The following is a 22,774-nucleotide window of genomic DNA, read 5'->3' as shown; positions in this document are numbered from 1 at the left end:
TGTGTCAGTTACCCTCCTGGAGGCAGCAGTGTGTCAGTTACCCTCCTGGAGGCAGCCGTGTGTCAGTTACCCTCCTGGAGGCAGCAGTGTGTCAGTTACCCTCCTGGAGGCAGCAGTGTGTCAGTTACCCTCCTGGAGGCAGCAGTGTGTCAGTTACCCTCCTGGAGGCAGCAGTGTGTCAGTTACCCTCCTGGAGGCAGCCGTGTGTCAGTTACCCTCCTGGAGGCAGCCGTGTGTCAGTTACCCTCCTGGAGGCAGCAGTGTGTCAGTTACCCTCCTGGAGGCAGCCGTGTGTCAGTTACCCTCCTGGAGGCAGCAGCGTGTCGGTGACGCGCCTCTCTCCGGCTGCCCGCTCAGGAACGGATGTGATGAACCGGCGCTGAGCGGCGACGACAGGCCGACATGGCGGAAGAGGACAAGCGGGTCCGGGTTCTCCAGAGCCTGCGGGGGAAAATATGTAAGTGTGACGGCCCCATGTTTACTCCCCCGGCTCTCCAGCTCCCCGCCGCCCGGCTCCCCGCGCGAGGAGCCGGGCGGCGGGGAGCCGGAGAGCCGGAGGGCCGGAGGGCCGGAGGGCCGCGGCGGCCGCGGTCCGCTGGTTGCTCCGCTGGTTAGCTCAACATGCTAACGGGGAGCTAGCCGCCGGTTGGGGGTTCTTCACCAACCGGCGGCTCACCAGGCGGCTTAACCGTAACGTTATTACTACGTGTTTGTTACCGGGGGTAATAGTCGGTGTGGAGCTACCGGGGGTTATGGCCGGTGTTACGGTTTAACCGGCGACTCTGTTAACTGGTGACGTTCAGCCGAACGGGTCCGTTGTTGCCGGTTCAACGTCGCCAGTTAACACGGTCGCTCCTTAAACCGCAACACCGGTGTGCAGGTACCGGGGGTAATGGCCGGTGTGGAGGTGTGTGTCTCTCTCTGAGTGCGTGTATGTCTCTCTGTGTGTGTGTGTGTGTCTCTATGTGTGTGTCTCTCTGTGTGTGTGTGTGTGTGTGTCTCTCTCTGTGTGTGTCTCTCTGTGTGTGTGTGTGTGTCTCTCTCTGTGTGTGTCTCTCTGTGTGTGTCTCTCTCTCTCTGTGTGTGTGTGTGTCTCTATGTGTCTCTCTCTCTGTGTGTGTGTGTGTGTCTCTCTATGAGTGCGTGTATGTCTCTCTGTGTGTGTGTGTGTCTCTATGTGTGTGTCTCTCTGTGTGTGTGTGTGTGTCTCTCTCTGTGTGTGTCTCTGTGTGTGTGTGTGTGTGTCTCTATGTGTGTGTCTCTATGTGTGTCTCTCTCTGTGTGTGTGTGTGTGTCTCTCTCTCTGTGTGTGTGTGTGTGTGTGTGTGTGGTCTCTCTCTGTGTGTGTGTGGTCTCTCTCTGTGTGTGTGTCTCTCTGAGTGTGTGTCTCTCTGAGTGTGTGTCTCTCGGTGTGTGTGTGTGTGTCTCTCTGAGTGTGTGTCTCTCTGAGTGTGTGTCTCTCTGTGTGTGTGTGTGTGTGTCTCTGAGTGTGTCTCTCTGTGTGTGTGTGTGTGTCTCTGAGTGTGTGTCTCTCTGTGTGTGTCTCTGAGTGTGTGTCTGAGTGTGTGTCTCTCTGAGTGTGTGTCTCTCTGTGTGTGTGTGTGTGTCTCTCTGAGTGTGTGTCTCTCTGAGTGTGTGTGTGTGTGTGTGTGTGTGTCGTTGCCCTCTGACCTGCACATGGAGGCTGATGAGGATCCAGGTGAACATGGAGTCATCCTGACGGTTCTATGAGCCTCAGAGGAAGAGTCAACAAATACACATACACACACATGGTGACACAGGTGTGTGTGTCAACAGATACACATACACACACGGTAACACACTACACAGGTGTGTGTGTCAACAGATACACATACACACACATGGTAACACACTACACAGGTGTGTGTGTGTCAACAGATACACATACACACACATGGTAACACACTACACAGGTGTGTGTGTCAACAGATACACATACACACACATGGTAACACACTACATCCGCTACATCTGGTTCACCTGGTTGTCCCCTCTCAGCTCACCTGTGGGCTCGTGTCCCTGAGGGTGGAGGTGGTGGTGGTGGAGGTGGAGGTGGTAGTGGAGGTGGAGGTGGAGGTGGTAGTGGTGGTGGTGGTGGAGGAGGTGGAGGTGGTAGAGGTGGAGGTGGAGGTGGTAGTGGAGGTGGTAGTGGAGGTGGAGGTGGTAGTGGAGGTGGTAGTGGAGGTGGTAGTGGTGGTGGTGGAGGTGGAGGTGGAGGTGGTAGTGGAGGTGGTGGTGGAGGTGGTAGTGGTGGTGGTAGTGGAGGTGCAGGTGGAGGTGGTAGTGGAGGTGGTAGTGGTGGTGGTGGAGGTGGTAGTGGAGGTGGAGGTGCAGGTGGAGGTGGTAGTGGAGGTGGTGGTGGTGGAGGTGGAGGTGGTGGTGGTGGTGGAGGTGCAGGTGGAGGTGCAGGTGGAGGTGGTGGTGGAGGTGGTGGAGGTGGTAGTGGTGGTGGTGGTGGTGGTGGTGGTGGTAGTGGAGGTGGTAGTGGAGGTGGAGGTGGAGGTGGTGGTGGTGGAGGTGCAGGTGGAGGTGGTGGTGGTGGTGGTAGTGGTAGTGGAGGTGGAGGTGGTGGTGCTGGTGGAGGTGGAGGTGGTGGTGGTGGTGGTGGTGGTTGAGGTGCAGGTGGAGGTGGTGGTGCTGGTGGAGGTGGAGGTGGTAGTGGAGGTGGTGGTGGTGGTGGTGGTGGTGGTTGAGGTGCAGGTGGTGACGTGTCCTCCTCTCGGTCTGCAGGTGAAGCTAAGAACCTCGGTCCGGTCTCGGGTCCAAACCGACAACGGGACCTCTGCACCTTCTGCACCATCAGTCTGGACCAGGAGGAGGTGTTCCGCACCAAGGTGTTCGACAAGAGCGTCAGGTGAGCACGGCCACACCTGGGCCTTCTTACTTCTACTAGTGCAGGGGTGCTCAATAGGTCGATCGCGGCGACCTGCCAGTCGATCGCGGCGTAGTATTGGTAGATCGCATGACATAAAAAAAATTGGCCCGCCCCCCTGTCACTTTCTCTATAGCGCAACATCACAGCAGAAGCATGTCATTTCTGTCTCTACGTGTTGCGTTGACAGTCCTCTGCCCGCCGTCTCGTGCGCCGCGGAGCTCCGACACCGGCAAAGAAAAAGTCACTAGCCCCCCCCCCCCCCCCCGTCGGTCGATCGCCTTGACTTGGTCACATAATAAGTAGCTCGCATGCTGAAAAAGTGTGAGCACCCCTGTACTAGTGGTACAGTCCAGGTGCTGCTGGGCCTTCTTCTTCTTCCTGGCTGACTTTGGTGACTTTCTGGCGTCCATTATCCGCTACGATAGGATCCTCATGCTCGGGGACTTTAACATCCACGTTAACAAGAGCGCGGATACATTCGCTGTGGACTTCATTAACCTTGCGGACTCTTTCAACTTCATTCAACATGTGTCTTGTCCGACCCACGAGAAAAGTAATACACTGGACCTTGTCTTCACTCTCGGGCTAAATATTCACAATGTATGCATTGAAGATATGCTGTTATCTGACCACATGTCCGTAATGTTCAGTTTATCTTTCGACAATGATTTTGTGCCAGAAAAACGTGTGAAAATATCTCGCATTATAAATAACAAAGCTGTAGTGAATTTCAGAACTAGTTTCCCCAGCAATGTTTTGATGGCGCAGTCTGATGACGTGGACTGCGCAGTGAGCTTGTTTAACGCCCACTGCGCAGCCATTCTGGATAGTGTAGCTCCCCTTGTCACCGCTCTGTCCGTCCAACTAATCCATCTCCTGGATGAATGAGGAAATCTATGCGCTCAGGCTACAACGGCGCAGAGCTGAGAGACGGTGGAGAGCTGCTAACCTAGAAGTCCATCGACTCTTCTATAAAGATCTCACAGCTGATTTTAACACTCTGGTGGAAACTACTAGGGCTGCTTACTTTAAAACCTCATTATCTCCAGCAAAACAACCCCAAAGTGTTATTTAACACCATCAGCAAAATCGTGGCTCGCCTCTTCCATCGATTCCTGTGTCTTCAGACAAGGAATGTAACACCTTCCTGTTGTTTTTTGTAAACAAGATTGCAGATGTTAGAGCCAACATCAACCCCCCCCCCTGCCCCGGTCCCCAGTCCAGTTTCTGTACCATCAATGAGCAACTTCTCACCTGTTGAGCTGGAGGAGGTGTTGGAGGTAGTAAATGCCATGAAGACCTCCTCTAGTCCCCTAGACATCCTGCCCACCTCCCTGCTAAAAGAAGCTATCTCTTCTGTTGCCCCAGTCTGGTCAAAATTATAAACATGTCTCTGGTCACGGGTGTGGTGCCTTCTTATTTTAAGCAGGCGGCTGTCCAACCTCTCCTCAAAAAGCCCAACCTGGACCCCTCCTCTCCCCTAAACTACAGGCCCATATCTAAGCTACCTTTTATTTCAAAGGTACTGGAGAAAGTTGTAGCTAACCAACTTAACCTCCACCTGGCCACACACAACATTGGTGACAAGTTTCAATCCGGTTTCCGTAAGAAACACTCCACCGAGTCTGCCCTTCTTGGAGTATCTAATGACATCATGATGGCCTCCGACTGTGGCAAAAGTTCTGTTCTGGTCCTGCTAGACCTGAGTGCAGCTTTTGACACAGTCGACCATAGTATTCTCCTAGATAGGCTAAAGAACTGGGTTGGGGTGTCAGGTCTAGCACTAAAATGGTTTGCCTCTTACCTCAGTGAGAGACATTTCTCAGTGTCAGCTGGTCCATATAAATCCGACTCCGCCCTCTGCACTGCGGGTACCACAAGGCTCGGTGCTGGCCCCGTTACTCTTTGCCCTATACCTGATCCCATTGGGTCAGCTGATCAGAACATTCTCTGGCATCACATACCACCTTTATGCTGACGACATCCAGCTGCTTTGCTCTTTTAACCGGAGCAAATGCAGTCCCTCAGCATCCTGATGGAGTGTTTAGCCGCCATCGGGGGTTGGATGGCTAACAACCTCCTGCAATTAAATGCAACCAAGACCGAGGTGTTGGTCATCGCCTCCGATGGCACCAGAGCCAGGGTACTAGAACATCTGGGCCCTCTCAAAAACAATGTCCACCCAACCATTAAAAACCTCGGTATTCATTTTGACCAGGCAATGCTGCTGGATAAACACGTCATGACTCTGAGTCGCAATTGCTTTATCCACCTGCGAAACATCGCGAAATTGCGTTCCATCATCGCCCACTCTGAGATGGAAATGGCTATACATGCCTTTGTATCCTCCAGACTGGATTATTGCAACTCACTGTTCACCTGTCTAAACCAGGCATCCATAAACCGCCTCCAACTGGTTCAAAATGCAGCTGCCAGATTACTCACCAGGTCAAAGAAATCGTGTCACATTACCCCTATACTGGCTGCCCTACACTGGTTACCAATCCAGTACAGGATCCAGTACAAAGTACTTCTCTTTACCTTTAAGTCCATACACGGCCTCGCCCCAGTTATATACATGACCTCATCATACAGCACACCCCAGCCGGTCCTTACGGTCAGCTGACCAGGGCTCCTGGCAGTGCCGCGCACACGATTAAAAACAAAAGGCGATCGGTCCTTTGCTGCAGTGGCCCCACGCCTGTGGAACACACTTCCGCAGGTGTTGAGAGCAGCTCAGTCCGAAAATAGCTTCAGAAATCAGCTAAAACACATCTCTACAAACAGGCATTTCTGGGTTAGGTTTCTGTGTGTTATCGGTTTTCTGCTCTCTATGTTTAATTTACTGTTTGTTGGTTTCTTCTACTGCGTTTGTGACTGCTCAAAAGTCTTGTGTACTGGAGGTAATGCACCCGCAATTTGTGATGTAGCACTGGCTTCTGCACCTTGCTGCTATGCTTAACATGATGATATTGATGATGTTGTACTGTTTTTACTGTTTTTATTGTAAAGCACTCTGTGTATTCGTACTGCGAAGGGCGCTATATAAATAAACTTTTACTTACTTACTTACTTACTTCTTACTTCTACTAGTGGTACAGTCCAGGTGCTGCTGGGCCTTCTTACTTCTACTAGTGGTACAGTCCAGGTGCTGCTGGGCCTTCTTACTTCTACTAGTGGTACAGTCCAGGTGCTGCTGGGCCTTCTTACTTCTACTAGTGGTACAGTCCAGGTGCTGCTGGGCCTTCTTACTTCTACTAGTGGTACAGTCCTGGTGCTGCTGGGCCTTCTTACTTCTACTAGTGGTACAGTCCAGTGAGGTGCTGCTGGGCCTTCTTACTTCTACTAGTGGTACAGTCCTGGTGCTGCTGGGCCTTCTTACTTCTACTAGTGGTACAGTCCAGTGAGGTGCTGCTGGGCCTTCTTACTTCTACTAGTGGTACAGTCCAGGTGCTGCTGGGCCTTCTTACTTCCACCAGTGGTACAGTCCAGGTGTTGCTGGGCCTTCTTATTTCTACTAGTGGTACAGTCCAGGTGCTGCTGGACCTTCTTACTTCCACTAGTGGTACAGTCCAGGTGCTGCTGGACCTTCTTACTTCCACTAGTGGTACAGTCCAGTGAGGTGCTGCTGATGGTGAAGTTACAGGTAACTCAACGTTGTAAGAAGTTCCACCGTTCATACTTTAGTTCCACGAGATGCCACCAGACTGTCATCATGATTCAGGAAGTGCAGACGTCCTTTTTCCAGTTGTTGGATGTCCAAACGGTAAGAAAGACTGAACACAGGTAGAAAGTATGAAGTCATAGAGAATCCAGCAGGTAGAGGTGAGTCCCCGTGAGTCCCCTGGAGGGTTGGTGCTCCAGAGACTCACAGGAGGAGCGTGTCTCCGGGTCCATGCGGGGCGCACCGCGTCTTCAGCTGTTTGCTGAAGGAATCCAAACGTCTTCATGGGGAGAGGCTCAGGATCAGGCTCAGGCTCAGGTTCAGGTTCAGGCTCAGGCTCAGGTTCAGGCTCAGGCTCAGGCTCAGGCTCAGGCTCAGGCTCAGGTTCAGGCTCAGGCTCAGGTTCAGACTGAGGCTCAGGCTCAGGTTCAGACTGAGGCTCAGCCTCAGGCTCAGACTGAGGCTCAGACTGAGGCTCAGGTTCAGGCTCAGGCTCAGACTGAGGTTCAGGCTCAGGTTCAGACTGAGGCTCAGCCTCAGGCTCAGACTGAGGCTCAGCCTCAGGCTCAGACTGAGGCTCAGACTGAGGCTCAGGTTCAGGCTCAGGCTCAGACTGAGGTTCAGGCTCAGGTTCAGACTCAGGCTCAGGTTCAGACTGAGGCTCAGGCTGAGGCTCAGGTTCAGGTTCAGGTTCAGACTGAGGTTCAGGCTCAGGTTCAGACTTAGGCTCAGGCTCAGGTTCAGGTTCAGACTGAGGCTCAGGCTCAGGTTCAGACTGAGGCTCAGGCTCAGACTGAGGCTCAGGCTCAGGTTCAGACTGAGGCTCAGGCTCAGGTTCAGACTGAGGCTCGGGCTCAGGTTCAGACTAAGGCTCAGGTTCAGTTTCAGACTGAGGCTCAGGCTCAGGTTCAGGTTCAGACTGAGGCTCAGGCTCAGGTTCAGGTTCAGACTGAGGCTCAGGCTCAGGTTCAGGCTCAGGCTCAGGCTCAGGCTCAGACTGAGGTTCAGGCTCAGGTTCAGACTGAGGCTTAGGCTCAGACTGAGGCTCAGGCTCAGGTTCAGACTGAGGCTCAGGTTCAGGCTCAGGTTCAGACTGAGGCTCAGGCTCAGACTGAGGCTCAGGCTCAGGTTCAGGTTCAGACTGAGGCTCAGGCTCAGACTGAGGCTCAGGTTCAGGTTCAGACTGAGGCTCAGGCTCAGGTTCAGACTGAGGCTCAGGCTCAGGTTCAGGTTCAGACTGAGGTTCAGGCTCAGGTTAAGACTGAGGCTCAGGCTCAGACTGAGGTTCAGGCTCAGGTTCAGACTGAGGCTCAGGCTCAGGTTCAGGTTCAGACTGAGGCTCAGGCTCAGGCTCAGGTTCAGACTGAGGCTCAGGTTCAGACTGAGGCTCAGGTTCCGGTTCCTCCTTTTGTTCTGAAGCAGCAGGGAAGCTGTCCTGAGGGTTTGCCGTGCAGCTGTCAATCAAACGAACTCCTTCACAGGTCCACTGGTCTGTAGATACAGTAAATCACACAGTGAAGACTTTTCGTGGTGGACTGCTCGTCTGCTGCAGAGGTCACGTGATCTGTGGACTGAAACATTCAGATCTCTAGACACAGGATTCATGTTCTACTCTCCGCTAACATGAATCTATCATCATGTCAACCAGCTATGGAGGGATATGAGCATAACACCGAATGGCACTAGAGGCAGCCGGTCTCTGCTCCTGTTCTGAGGCCGTGATCACCTGAAGGTGTCTCAGGTGGTACTCCAGGCGGAGGAGGGGGATGTGGACTGAACGCTGAACGTTTCGCTGGCCTCATGGAGCGCCCATAGTCAATGTGTGACTCGTGTGTTTCTGCCGGCGTGGGGGAGAAGTCTGACGGCGCCGCCCAGAGGAGCCCAGAGGAGCCCAGAGGAGCCCAGAGGAGCCCAGAGGAGCCCAGAGGAGCCCAGAAGAGCCCAGAGGACCACAGAGGAGCCCGGTTCTTATCTCGTTTCGCAACTCCTGAGACAGACCAACTTCCTCCTGACGCCGCCAGGAGGGTCAGCTCTGAGGGAGGGATCCTCCCACGCTCGCTCTCTCTCCCCCCTCCCTCTCTCTCCCTCTCTCCCCCCTCCCTCTCTCTCTCCCCCCCTCCTTCCCTCTCTCTCTCCCCCCTCCTTCCCTCTCTCTCCTCCCCCTCTCTCTCTCTCCCCCCTCTATCTCTCCCCTCCTCTCTCTCTCTCCCCTCTCACTCCTTCTCTCTCTCTCTCTCTCTCTCTCACTCTCTCCCTCTCTCTCTCCCTCCCTCTCTCTCTCCCTCTCTCTCTCCCTCCCTCTCTCTCTCTCTCTCTCTCTCTCCCCTCCCTCCTCTCTCTCCCCTCTCCCTCTCTCTCTCCCCTCCCTCCTCTCCCTCCCCTCTCTCTCTCCCTCTCTCTCTCTCTCCCCTCTCTCCCCACCCTCCTCTCTCTCCCCTCTCCCTCTCTCTCTCCCCTCCTTCTCTCTCTCCCCTCCCTCTCTCTCTCCCCTCCTCTCTCCCCCCTCTCCTCCCCTCTCTCTCTCTCTCCCCCCCCTCCCCCCCTGTGTGGTGTCTGACTCATGAGCTGCTGCTGATGTTCAGAAGGCTTCATGGAGGCCTGTGGTCTGGAGGAAGCAGACATGTCCTCCCTGTCCTCTGATGGAGGAGGCGGTGCAGGAGGGTTATGTTGCGTAATGGAGGATGTGTGGGCGTTCACCGGATGAGCCAGCAGAGCGTTGGTGTCCTCTCAGCAGCGATGAGGTGAGACCCTGAGGCGGCGAGCGTCACAGGGTCTCACCAGGTCACTAGAAGAGGGACTGAAGCTCTTGGCAGCTGATGGACGTCAGGCTCCGGATGGCCTGGATGAAGGTTAACAATATTTAATGGAAAGAAGTTTAACAAACAGTCGAGGCTCAGAGTCGTGGGTTTCGTGGTGATCCGGGCTCAACAGGAACCAGCCTGAAGGACCCGGGTCAAGACCAGAGAGAACCATGTTCCCCCAGTCCAGAGTCTTAGTCCCAGAATCAGCCAATCAGCTCCTCTCAAAGGTAGTTCAGCCTCTAACACCTTCCTGTTGGATAAAAGTCCCGCTATCAGAATGGAGGGGTCAAAGGTCACGACCCCCGGGTCAAAACGGCACTTCCGGTCAAGTCACTAAACAAGTATTTTCACAATAAAAGTCCCGTCTGTTATTGTCCTGTTAAAGTCACTTCACGGCTTCAGCCGGCTGAAACTAACATTCACTCCACACACACACACACAGGACCTCTTAAACAGAACATGACCTCTGCTTCACATTCATAACAATAATAATATTCTCCCTAATGTAATATCTTTCTGTATGTATTAATTTAAAGCTCATGACGTGTCACCTGTCTCTCTCTCTGGGTCCTCATGACGTGTCACCTGTCTCTCTCTCTGGGTCCTCGTGACGTGTCACCTGTCTCTCTCTCTGGGTCCTCGTGACGTGTCACCTGTCTCTCTCTCTGGGTCCTCGTGATGTGTCACCTGTCTCTCTCTCTGGGTCCTCATGACGTGTCACCTGTCTCTCTCTGGGTCCTCGTGACGTGTCACCTGTCTCTCTCTCTGGGTCCTCGTGGCCGTGTCACCTGTCTCTCTCTGGGTCCTCATGACGTGTCACCTGTCTCTCTCTGGGTCCTCGTGACGTGTCACCTGTCTCTCTCTGGGTCCTCATGACGTGTCACCTGTCTCTCTCTCTGGGTCCTCGTGACGTGTCACCTGTCTCTCTCTCTGGGTCCTCATGACGTGTCACCTGTCTCTCTCTCTGGGTCCTCGTGACGTGTCACCTGTCTCTCTCTCTGGGTCCTCGTGACGTGTCACCTGTCTCTCTCTCTGGGTCCTCGTGACGTGTCACCTGTCTCTCTCTGGGTCCTCGTGACGTGTCACCTGTCTCTCTCTGGGTCCTCATGACGTGTCACCTGTCTCTCTCTCTGGGTCCTCATGACGTGTCACCTGTCTCTCTGGGTCCTCGTGACGTGTCACCTGTCTCTCTCTGGGTCCTCATGACGTGTCACCTGTCTCTCTCTGGGTCCTCGTGACGTGTCACCTGTCTCTCTCTCTGGGTCCTCATGACGTGTCACCTGTCTCTCTCTCTGGGTCCTCGTGACGTGTCACCTGTCTCTCTCTGGGTCCTCGTGACGTGTCACCTGTCTCTCTCTCTGGGTCCTTGTGACGTGTCACCTGTCTCTCTCTCTGGGTCCTCATGACGTGTCACCTGTCTCTCTCTGGGTCCTCATGACGTGTCACCTGTCTCTCTCTGGGTCCTCATGACGTGTCACCTGTCTCTCTCTGGGTCCTCGTGACGTGTCACCTGTCTCTCTCTCTGGGTCCTCGTGACGTGTCACCTGTCTCTCTCTCTTGGTCCTCGTGACGTGTCACCTTTCTCTCTCTCTGGGTCCTCGTGACGTGTCACCTGTCTCTCTCTCTGGGTCCTCATGACGTGTCACCTGTCTCTCTCTCTGGGTCCTCATGACGTGTCACCTGTCTCTCTCTCTGGGTCCTCGTGACGTGTCACCTGTCTCTCTCTCTGGGTCCTCGTGACGTGTCACCTGTCTCTCTCTCTGGGTCCTCATGACGTGTCACCTGTCTCTCTCTCTGGGTCCTCATGACGTGTCACCTGTCTCTCTCTCTGGGTCCTCATGACGTGTCACCTGTCTCTCTCTCTGGGTCCTCATGACGTGTCACCTGTCTCTCTCTCTGGGTCCTCGTGACGTGTCACCTGTCTCTCTCTCTGGGTCCTCGTGACGTGTCACCTGTCTCTCTCTCTGGGTCCTCGTGACGTGTCACCTGTCTCTCTCTGGGTCCTCGTGACGTGTCACCTGTCTCTCTCTCTGGGTCCTCGTGACGTGTCACCTGTCTCTCTCTCTGGGTCCTCGTGACGTGTCACCTGTCTCTCTCTCTGGGTCCTCATGACGTGTCACCTGTCTCTCTCTCTGGGTCCTCGTGACGTGTCACCTGTCTCTCTCTGGGTCCTCATGACGTGTCACCTGTCTCTCTCTCTGGGTCCTCGTGACGTGTCACCTGTCTCTCTCTCTGGGTCCTCGTGACGTGTCACCTGTCTCTCTCTCTGGGTCCTTGTGACGTGTCACCTGTCTCTCTCTCTGGGTCCTTGTGACGTGTCACCTGTCTCTCTCTCTGGGTCCTCATGACGTGTCACCTGTCTCTCTCTCTGGGTCCTCGTGACGTGTCACCTGTCTCTCTCTGGGTCCTCGTGACGTGTCACCTGTCTCTCTCTGGGTCCTCATGACGTGTCACCTGTCTCTCTCTCTGGGTCCTCGTGACGTGTCACCTGTCTCTCTCTCTGGGTCCTCATGACGTGTCACCTGTCTCTCTCTGGGTCCTCGTGACGTGTCACCTGTCTCTCTCTCTGGGTCCTCGTGACGTGTCACCTGTCTCTCTCTGGGTCCTCGTGACGTGTCACCTGTCTCTCTCTCTGGGTCCTCATGACGTGTCACCTGTCTCTCTCTCTGGGTCCTCGTGACGTGTCACCTGTCTCTCTCTCTGGGTCCTCATGACGTGTCACCTGTCTCTCTCTCTGGGTCCTCGTGACGTGTCACCTGTCTCTCTCTCTGGGTCCTCGTGACGTGTCACCTGTCTCTCTCTGGGTCCTCGTGACGTGTCACCTGTCTCTCTCTCTGGGTCCTCGTGACGTGTCACCTGTCTCTCTCTCTGGGTCCTTGTGATGTGTCACCTGTCTCTCTCTCTGGGTCCTTGTGACGTGTCACCTGTCTCTCTCTCTGGGTCCTTGTGATGTGTCACCTGTCTCTCTCTCTGGGTCCTCGTGACGTGTCACCTCTCTCTCTGGATCGTCATGACGTGTCACCTGTCTCTCTCTCTGGGTCCTCGTGACGTGTCACCTGTCTCTCTCTCTGGGTCCTCGTGATGTGTCACCTGTCTCTCTCTCTGGGTCCTCGTGATGTGTCACCTGTCTCTCTCTCTGGGTCCTCGTGACGTGTCACCTGTCTCTCTCTGGGTCCTCGTGACGTGTCACCTGTCTCTCTCTCTGGGTCCTCGTGACGTGTCACCTCTCTCTCTGGGTCGTCATGACGTGTCACCTGTCTCTCTCTCTGGGTCCTCATGACGTGTCACCTGTCTCTCTCTCTGGGTCCTCGTGACGGGTCACCTGTCTCTCTGCCCGCAGCCCGTTCTACGGAGAGGACTTCTACTTCGAGATCCCACGGCCTTTCCAGTGTTTGTCCTTCTACATCTACGCCAAGAGTGTGTTCCAGAGGGAGCTCCCTGTGGGTGAGTCCACAGCACGGCCCTGCCCCCGGACGCAGCTCAACCTGTGTGTGTGTGTGTGTGTGTGTGTGTGTCCTCAGGCAAGGTGTCCATCCAGAAGGACGAGCTGTGTAAGTTCAGTGGGAGGGAGCTCTGGTGTGGGCTGCACCCCGTGGACGCCAACTCAGAAGTCCAGGTAACCTGGAGGATCTACCTGATCCACGTGTGTGTGTGGAGGTCACATGACTCTGATTACATGGAGGAGGCCTGATGATGAAGAGTCGTGTAGCGGATGCTAGAGGCTCATGTGGATTAGCTTATCGTAAAGTTACAAGTATTATAGTCTGTCTGCTTTGAGGCTCACGAGGTCTTCACCAGAGAGAGAGAGGGAGTGAGTGGGCGGTTTAGTTTAGTGCTCTCTCTCTCCTCTCTTTATTATCTCGCTATCTCTCTCTCTCTTCACCTCTCTCTTTCTCTAACTCTCTCTCTCTCTCTCTCTCTAACTCTTCCGCCAGCCTTCACCACATCCGAACTCGTAAAGATTTCTTATGAGTAATGACAACATGTTCAGCTGCTGTCACACACACACACACAGAGACACACACACACACACACACACACACACACATGTTACCTCCATTAATCTAAAACAACATGTGGGGGAGGGAGAGAGAGTTTTGAAACAAAGAGCAGAGGGAACATGTGTACCTGTATTAAAGGTGGATGATGACGTGTGATGAGCTCGTTGTAGTCTCAACACTCACCTGTCCTTGTGAGTCATCTCTCTGTTCACCTTTGACCTCCTGGGGTCAGATCAGTGAGACCTCCTCCTCCACAGGGTAAAGTTCACCTGGAGATGAGGCTGAATGAGGTGATCACCGTGAGCGGCTCCATGGGCCAACAACTCCTCGTCCGGTGAGTACCACGGCCTGATCCTATTGGCTGCCCAGTGACCTGATCCCATTGGCTGCCCAGTGACCTGATCCCATTGGCTGCCCAGTGGCCTGATCCCATTGGCTGCCCAGTGACCTGATCCTATTGGCTGCCCAGTGGCCTGATCCCATTGGCTGCCCAGTGACCTGATCCCATTGGCTGACCAGTGACCTGATCCTATTGGCTGCCCAGTGGCCTGATCCCATTGGCTGCCCAGTGGCCTGATCCCATTGGCTGCCCAGTGACCTGATCCCATTGACTGCCCAGTGACCTGATCCCATTGGCTGCCCAGTGACCTGATCCTATTGGCTGCCCATTGACCTGATCCCATTGGCTGCCCAGTGGCCTGATCCCATTGGCTGCCCAGTGGCCTGATCCCATTGGCTGCCCAGTGGCCTGATCCCATTGGCTGCCCAGTGACCTGATCCCATTGGCTGCCCAGTGACCTGATCCTATTGGCTGCCCAGTGGCCTGATCCCATTGGCTGCCCAGTGGCCTGATCCCATTGGCTGCCCAGTGACCTGATCCCATTGGCTGCCCAGTGACCTGATCCCATTGACTGCCCAGTGACCTGATCCCATTGGCTGCCCAGTGACCTGATCCTATTGGCTGCCCAGTGACCTGATCCCATTGGCTGCCCAGTGACCTGATCCCATTGGCTGCCCAGTGAAGTCTAATCTGACACACAACATCCCTGACCTTTGACCTCACATCGGATCAGGGGAAACTCCCAAACAATTCAGGGTGGCAGAGGTCGAGGTGGAGCAGCTCCTCACCCTGAGGCCGGGGAGCCGAGCGTGAATCCAGAGGAGCCCACGGGGACATCGTCATGACGACCTGGAGGAAGAAGCACAAACATCCTGACTGCTGCTCCCCCGGCCTCACTTAGAGACGCTCAGCCAGCAGCACTTCCTGTTCAGGCCCACAGGGGGCGTGTTGACACGGAGACACCTGAGAGACACCTGAGAGACACCTGAGAGACACCTGAGAGACACCTGAGAGACACCTGAGACACACCTGAGAGACACCTGAGAGACACCTGAGAGACACCTGAGAGACACAGAGACACAGAGACACCTGAGACACCTGAGAGACACCTGAGAGACACCTGAGAGACACCTGAGACACCTGAGAGACACCTGAGAGACACCTGAGAGACACCTGAGACACCTGAGAGACACCTGAGACACCTGATAGACACCTGAGAGACACCTGAGAGACACCTGAGAGACAGAGACACCTGAGAGACACCTGAGAGACAGAGACACACCTGAGAGACACCTGAGAGACAGAGACACCTGAGAGACAGAGACACCTGAGAGACAGAGACACCTGAGAGACACCTGAGACACCTGAGAGACACAGAGACACCGAGAGACACTGAGAGACACCTGAGAGACACAGAGAGACACCTGAGACACCTGAGAGACACAGAGACACCTGAGACACCTGAGAGACACAGAGACACCTGAGACACCTGAGAGACACAGAGACACCTGAGACACCTGAGAGACAGAGACACCTGAGAGACACCTGAGACACCTGAGAGACACAGAGACACCTGAGACACCTGAGAGACACAGAGACACCTGAGAGACACCTGAGAGACACCTGAGAGACACCTGAGACACCTGAGAGACACCTGAGAGACACCTGAGAGACACCTCAGAGACACCTCAGAGACACCTGAGAGACACCTCAGAGACACCTGAGAGAGACAGAGACACCTGAGAGACACCTGAGAGACACACTCAACACGAGGACCTGCTCCGAGATGAAGAAGCTCTAGATGAAGAAACTCTGGATGATGAAGCTCTGGATGAAGAAGCTCTGGATGAAGAAGCTCTGGATGATGAAGCTCTGGATGAAGAAGCTCTGGATGATGAAGCTCTAGATGAAGAAGCTCAAGATGATGAAGCTCTGGATGAAGAAGCTCTGGATGAAGAAGCTCTGGATGAAGAAGCTTTGGATGAAGAAGCTATGGATGAAGAAGCTCTGGATGATGAAGCTCTAGATGATGAAGCTCTAGATGATGAAGCTCTAGATGTAGAAGCTCTAGATGAAGAAGCTCTGGATGATGAAGCTCTAGATGATGAAGCTCTGGATGATGAAGCTCTAGATGAAGAAGCTCTGGATGAAGAAGCTCTGGATGATGAAGCTCTAGATGATGAAGCTCTAGATGAAGAAGCTCTGGATGATGAAGCTCTAGATGATGAAGCTCTGGGTGAAGAAGCTCTGGATGAAGAAGCTCTGGATGAAGAAGCTCTAGATGAAGAAGCTCTGGATGATGAAGCTCTGGATGATGAAGCTCTAGATGATGAAGCTCAAGATGAAGAAGCTCTAGATGAAGAAGCTCTAGATGATGAAGCTCTGGGTGAAGAAGCTCTGGATGAAGAAGCTCTGGTGGTATATGAAGTGTTGATGGTGTCCCTCTTCCTCGTTCCTCAGGATCATCGAGTGCCAGGGTCTTCCTCTGATCAGCGGGCAGAACTGTGACCCGTATGCCACCGTGTCGCTGGTGGGACCCGCCAGGTAGCTCTGGAACACCTGAGAGCTCTACGGCACACACACACACATGAAACATGACACACACACATGAAACATGACACACACACATGATACATGACACACACACATGATACATGACACACACACATGATATATGACACACACACATGATACATGACACACACACATGATACATGACACACACACATGATATGACACACACATGATACATGACACACACACATGATACATGACACACACACATGAAACATGACACACACACATGATACATGACACACACACATGATATGACACACACATGATACCTGCCGTGTCGAGGACGTGTGAGCGCTCCAGTCTGATCCTCAGGTGTGACCAGAAGAAGACGAAGGTGAAGAAGAAAACCAGCAACCCTCATTTTGAAGAGACCTTCTCCTTCGAGGTAGATTCACTTTGACTCCACGTGAGTGTTCATGTTCACGTGTTCATGTTCACGTGTTTATGTTCACATGTTCACGTGTTCATGTTCACGTGTTCATGTTCACGTGTTCATGTTCACGTGTTCATGTTCACGTGTTCATGTTCACGTGTTCATGTTCACGTGTTCATGTTCACGTGTTCATGTTCACGTGTTCATGTTCACGTGTTCACGTGTTCATGTTCACGTGTTCATGTTCACGTGTTTATGTTCACGTGTTCATGTTCACGTGTTAATGTGTTCACGTGCTCACGTGTTCATATTCGCGTGTTCATGTTCACGTGTTCATGTTCACGTGTTCATGTTCACGTGTTCATGTTCACGTGTTCATGTTCACGTGTTCATGTTCACGTGTTCATGTTCACGTGTTCATGTGTTCACATGTTCACGTGTTAGTATGTTCACGTGCTCACGTGTTCATGTTCACGTGTTCATGTTCACGTGTTCATGTTCACGTGTTGTTCATGTATTCACGTGTTAGTATGTTCACGTGTTCACGTGTTCATGTTCACGTGTTCATGTTCACGTGTTCATGTGTTCATGTTCATGTTCACGTGTTTATGTTCACGTGTTCATGTTCACGTGTTCATGTTCACGTGTTCATGTTCACGTGTTCATGTTCACGTGTTCACGTGTTCATGTTCACGTGTTCATGTTCACGTGTTCATGTTCACGTGTTCATGTGTTCACGTGTTCATGTTCACGTGTTCATGTTCACGTGTTCATGTTCACGTGTTCATGTTCACGTGTTCATGTTCATGTTCATGTTTCACGTGTTCATGTTCACGTGTTCATGTTCACGTGTTCATGTTCACGTGTTCATGTTCACGTGTTCATGTTCACGTGTTCATGTTCACGTGTTCATGTTCACGTGTTCATGTTCACGTGTTCATGTTCACGTGTTTATGTTCATGTTCACGTGTTCACGTTCACATGTTCACGTGTTTATGTTCACGTGTTCATGTTCACGTGTTCATGTTCACATGTTCACGTGTTCATGTTCACGTGTTTATGTTCACGTGTTCATGTTCACGTGTTCATGTTCACGTTCATGTTCACGTGATCATGTTCACGTGTTCATGTTCACGTGTTCATGTTCACGCGTTTGTTCATGTTCATGTTCACGTGTTCATGTTCACGTGTTCATGTTCGCGTTCACGTGTTCATGTTCACGTGTTCATGTTCACGTGTTCATGTTCACGTGTTCATGTTCACGTGTTCATGTTCACGTGTTTATGTTCACGTGTTCATGTTCACGTGTTCATGTTCACGTGTTCATGTTCACGTGTGTTCATGTTCACGTGTTCATGTTCACGTGTTCATGTTCACGTGTTCATGTTCACGTGTTCATGTTCACGTGTTCATGTTCACGTGTTCATGTGTTCACTTGTTCACGTGTTCATGTTCACGTGTTCATGTTCACGTGTTCATGTTCACGTGTTCATGTTCACGTGTTCATGTTCACGTGTTCATGTTCACGTGTTCATGTTCACGTGTTCATGTGTTCACGTGTTCATGTTCACGTGTTCATGTTCACGTGTTCATGTTCACGTGTTCATGTGTTCACGTGTTCATGATCACGTGTTCATGTTCACGTGTTCATGATCACGTGTTCATGTTCACGTGTTCATGTTCACGTGTTCATGTTCACGTGTTCATACTCACATGTTCATGTTCACGTGTTCATGTTCACGTGTTCATGTTCACGTGTTCATGTTCTTCACGTGTTCATGTTCACGTGTTCATGTGTTCACGTTCATGTTCACGTGTTAGTATGTTCACGTGTTCGCCGTGTTCACGCGTGTCATGTTCACGTGTTCATGATCACGTGTTCATGTTCACGTGTTCATGTTCACGTGTTCATGTTCACGTGTTCATGTTCACGTGTTCATGTTCACGTGTTCATGTTCACGTGTTCATGTTCACGTGTTCATGTTCACGTGTTCATGTGTTCATGTTCACGTGTTCATGTTCACGTGTTTATGTTCACGTGTTCATGTGTTCACTTGTTCATGTTCACGTGTTTATGTTCACGTGTTCATGTTCATGTTCACGTGTTCATGTTCACGTGTTTATGTTCACGTGTTCATGTTCACGTGTTCATGTGTTCACGTGTTCATGTTCACGTGTTCATGTTCACGTGTTCATGTTCACGTGTTCATGTTCACGTGTTCATGTTCACGTGTTCATGTTCACGTGTTCATGTTCACGTGTTCACATGTTCATGTTCACGTGTTCATGTTCACGTGTTCACGCGTGTTCATGTTCACGTGTTCATGTTCACGTGTTCATGTTCACGTGATCATGTTCATGTTCACGTGTTCACGTGTTCATGTTCACGTGTTCATGTTCACGTGTTCATGTTCACGTGTTCATGTTCACGTGTTCATGTTCATGTTCACGCGTGTTCATGTTCACGTGTTCATGTTCACGCATGTGTTCACGTGTTCATGTTCACGTGTTCATGTTCATGTTCACGTGTTCATGTTCACATGTTCATGTTCACGTTCACGTGTTCATGTTCACGTGTTCATGTTCACGTGTTCATGTTCACGTGTTCATGTTCACGTGTTCATGTTCACGTGTTCATGTTCACGTGTTCATGTGTTCACGTGTTCATGTTCACGTGTTCATGTTCACGTGTTCATGTTCACGTGTTCATGTTCACGTGTTCATGTTCACGTGTTCATGTTCACGTGTTCATGTTCACGTGTTCACGTGTTCATGTTCATGTTCACGTGTTCATGTTCACGTGTTCATGTTCACGTGTTCATGTGTTCACGTGTTCATGTTCACGTGTTCGTGTTCACGTGTTCACGTGTTCATGTTCACGTGTTCATGTTCACGTGTTCACGTGTTCATGTTCACGTGTTCATGTTCACGTGATCATGTTCATGTTCACGTGTTCATGTGTTCATGTTCACGTGTTCATGTTCACGTGTTTATGTTCACGTGTTCATGTGTTCATGTTAACGTGTTCATGTTCATGTGTTCATGTTCACGCGTTGATGTTCACGTGTTCATGTTCACGTGTTCATGTTCACGTGTTCATGTTCACGTGTTCATGTTCACGTGTTCATGTTCACGTGTTCATGTTCACGTGTTCATGTTCACGTGTTCATGTTCACGTGTTCATGTTCACATGTTCACGTGTTCATGTTCACGTGTTCATGTTCACGTGTTCATGTTCACGTGTTCATGTTCACGTGTTCATGTGTTCACGTGTTCATGTTCACGTGTTCATGTTCACGTGTTCATGTTCACGTGTTCACGTGTTAGTATGTTCACGTGTTCATGTTCACGTGTTCATGTTCACGTGTTCATGTTCACGTGTTCATGTTCACGTGTTCATGTGTTCACGTGTTCATGTTCACGTGTTCATGTTCACGTGTTTATGTTCATGTTCACGTGTTAGTATGTTCACGTGTTCACGTGTTAGTATGTTCACGTGTTCACGTGTTCATGTTCCGCGTGTTCATGTTCACGTGTTCATGTTCACGTGTTCATGTTCACGTGATCATGTTCGTGTTCACGTGTTCATGTTCACGTGTTCATGTTCACGTGTTCATGTTCACGTGTTCATGATCACGTGTTCATGATCACGTGTTCATGTTCACGTGTTCATGTTCACGTGTTCATGTTCACGTGTTAGTATGTTCACGTGTTCACGTGTTAGTATGTTCACGTGTTCACGTGTTAGTATGTTCACGATGCCACGTGTTAGTATGTTCACGTGTTCACGTGTTAGTATGTTCACGTGCTCACGTTCCGCGTGTTCACGTGTTCATGTTCACGTGTTCATGTTCACGTGTTCATGTTCACGTGTTCATGTTCACGTGTTCATGTTCACGTGTTCATGTTCACGTGTTCATGTTCACGTGTTCATGTTCACGTGATCATGTTCACGTGTTCATGTTCACGTGTTCATGTTCACGTGATCATGTTCACGTGTTTATGTTCATGTGTTCACGTGTTCATGTTCACGTGTTCTCATGTTCACGTGTTCATGTTCTCATGTTCACGTGTTCTCATGTTCACGTGTTCTCATGTTCACGTGTTCTCATGTTCACGTGTTCATGTTCACGTGTTCTCATGTTCACGTGTTCATGTTCACGTGTTCATGTTCACGTGTTCATGTTCACGTGTTCATGTTCACGTGTTCATGTTCACGTGTTCATGTTCATGTTCACGTGTTCATGTGTTCATGTTCACGTGTTCATGTGTTCACGTGTTCATGATCACGTGTTCATGTTCACGTGTTCATGATCACGTGTTCATGTTCACGTGTTCATGTTCACGTGTTCATGTTCATGTTCACGTGTTCATGTGTTCACGTGTTAATGTTCACGTGTTCATGTTCACGTGTTCATGTTCACGTGTTCATGTTCATGTATGTTCACGTGTTCATGTTCACGTGTTCATGTGTTCACGTGTTCGTGTTCACGTGTTCATGTGTTCATGTTCACGTGTTCATGTTCACGTGTTCGTGTTCACGTGTTCATGTTCACGTGTTCATGTTCACGTGTTCATGTTCACGTGTTCATGTTCACGTGTTCATGTTCACGTGTTCATGTTCACGTGTTCATGTTCACGTGTTCATGTTCACGTGTTCATGTGTTCATGTTCACGTGTTCATGTTCACATGTTCGTGTTCACGTGTTCGTGTTCACGTGTTCATGTGTTCACTTGTTCATGTTCACGTGTTCATGTTCACGTGTTTATGTTCACGTGTTTATGTTCACGTGTTCATGTTCACGTGTTCATGTTCACGTGTTCATGTGTTCACTTGTTCACGTGTTCATGTTCACGTGTTTATGTTCACGTGTTCATGTTCACGTGTTCATGTTCACGTGTTCATGTTCACGTGTTCATGTTCACGTGTTCATGTTCACGTGATCATGTTCATGTTCACGTGTTCATGTGTTCATGTTCACGTGTTCATGTTCATGTTCACGTGTTCATGTTCACGTGTTCATGTTCACGTGTTCATGTTCACGTGTTCGTGTTCACGTGTTCATGTTCACGTGTTCATGTTCACGTGTTCATGTTCACGTGTTCATGTTCACGTGTTCATGTTCACGTGTTCATGTTCACGTGTTCATGTTCACGTGTTCATGTTCATGTGTACGTGTTCATGTTCACGTGTTTATGTTCACATGTTCACGTGTTCATGTTCACGTGTTCATGTTCACGTGTTCAAGTGTTCACATGTTCATGTTCACGTGTTTATGTTCACGTGTTCATGTTCACATGTTCATGTTCACGTGTTCATGTGTTCATGTTCACGTGTTCATGTTCACGTGTTTATGTGTTCACGTGTTCACGTGTTCATGTTCACGTGTTCATGTTCACGTGTTCATGTTCACGTGTTCATGTTCACGTGTTCACGTGTTCATGTTCACGTGTTTATGTTCATGTGTTCACGTGTTCATGTTCACGTGTTCATGTGTTCACGTGTTAATGTTCACGTGTTCATGTGTTCATGTTCACGTGTTCATGTTCACGTGTTCATGTTCACGTGTTCATGTTCACATGTTCATGTTCACGTGTTCACGTGTTCATGTTCATGTTCACGTGTTTGTGTTCATGTTCACGTGTTCATGTTCACGTGTTCATGTTCACGTGTTCATGTTCACGTGTTCATGTTCACGTGTTCATGTTCACGTGTTCATGTTCACGTGTTCATGTTCACGTGTTCATGTGTTCACGTGTTCATGTTCACGTGTTCATGTTCACGTGTTCATGTTCACGTGTTCATGTTCACGTGTTCATGTTCACGTGTTCATGTTCACGTGTTCATGTTCACGTGTTCATGTGTTCATGTTCACGTGTTCATGTTCACGTGTTCATGTTCACGTGTTCATGTTCACGTGTTCATGTTCACGTGTTCACGTGTTCATGTTCACGTGTTCATGTTCACGTGTTCATGTTCACGTGTTCATGTTCACGTGTTCATGTTCACGTGTTTATGTTCACGTGTTCATGTTCACATGTTCATGTTCACGTGTTCATGTGTTCATGTTCACGTGTTCATGTTCATGTTCACGTGTTTATGTTCATGTGTTCATGTTCAC

At 50.9% G+C, this 22,774-nt stretch overlaps 1 protein-coding gene across 1 annotated transcript in view; it reads left to right on the top strand.

Moving 5' to 3' along the window:
- Positions 1 to 201: 201 nt before the first annotated feature.
- Positions 202 to 22,774, top strand: part of LOC130211351 (ras GTPase-activating protein 2-like) — a 43,148-nt gene continuing 20,575 nt past the window's right edge. The window contains exons 1-7 of the mRNA XM_056442090.1: positions 202 to 457; positions 2,752 to 2,875; positions 12,702 to 12,805; positions 12,883 to 12,977; positions 13,620 to 13,696; positions 16,163 to 16,246; positions 16,592 to 16,664. Of these exons, the coding sequence (XP_056298065.1) occupies positions 403 to 457; positions 2,752 to 2,875; positions 12,702 to 12,805; positions 12,883 to 12,977; positions 13,620 to 13,696; positions 16,163 to 16,246; positions 16,592 to 16,664 (612 nt within the window). The 5' untranslated portion in view covers positions 202 to 402. The remainder of the gene's footprint in view (positions 458 to 2,751; positions 2,876 to 12,701; positions 12,806 to 12,882; positions 12,978 to 13,619; positions 13,697 to 16,162; positions 16,247 to 16,591; positions 16,665 to 22,774) is intronic.

The sequence above is a fragment of the Pseudoliparis swirei genome, chromosome 20 (genome assembly GCF_029220125.1).
Source record: "Pseudoliparis swirei isolate HS2019 ecotype Mariana Trench chromosome 20, NWPU_hadal_v1, whole genome shotgun sequence".
Taxonomy (NCBI): domain Eukaryota; kingdom Metazoa; phylum Chordata; class Actinopteri; order Perciformes; family Liparidae; genus Pseudoliparis; species Pseudoliparis swirei.
Note: the sequence above shows the minus strand (reverse complement) of the source record. Positions and strands in the feature narration are given on the sequence as shown.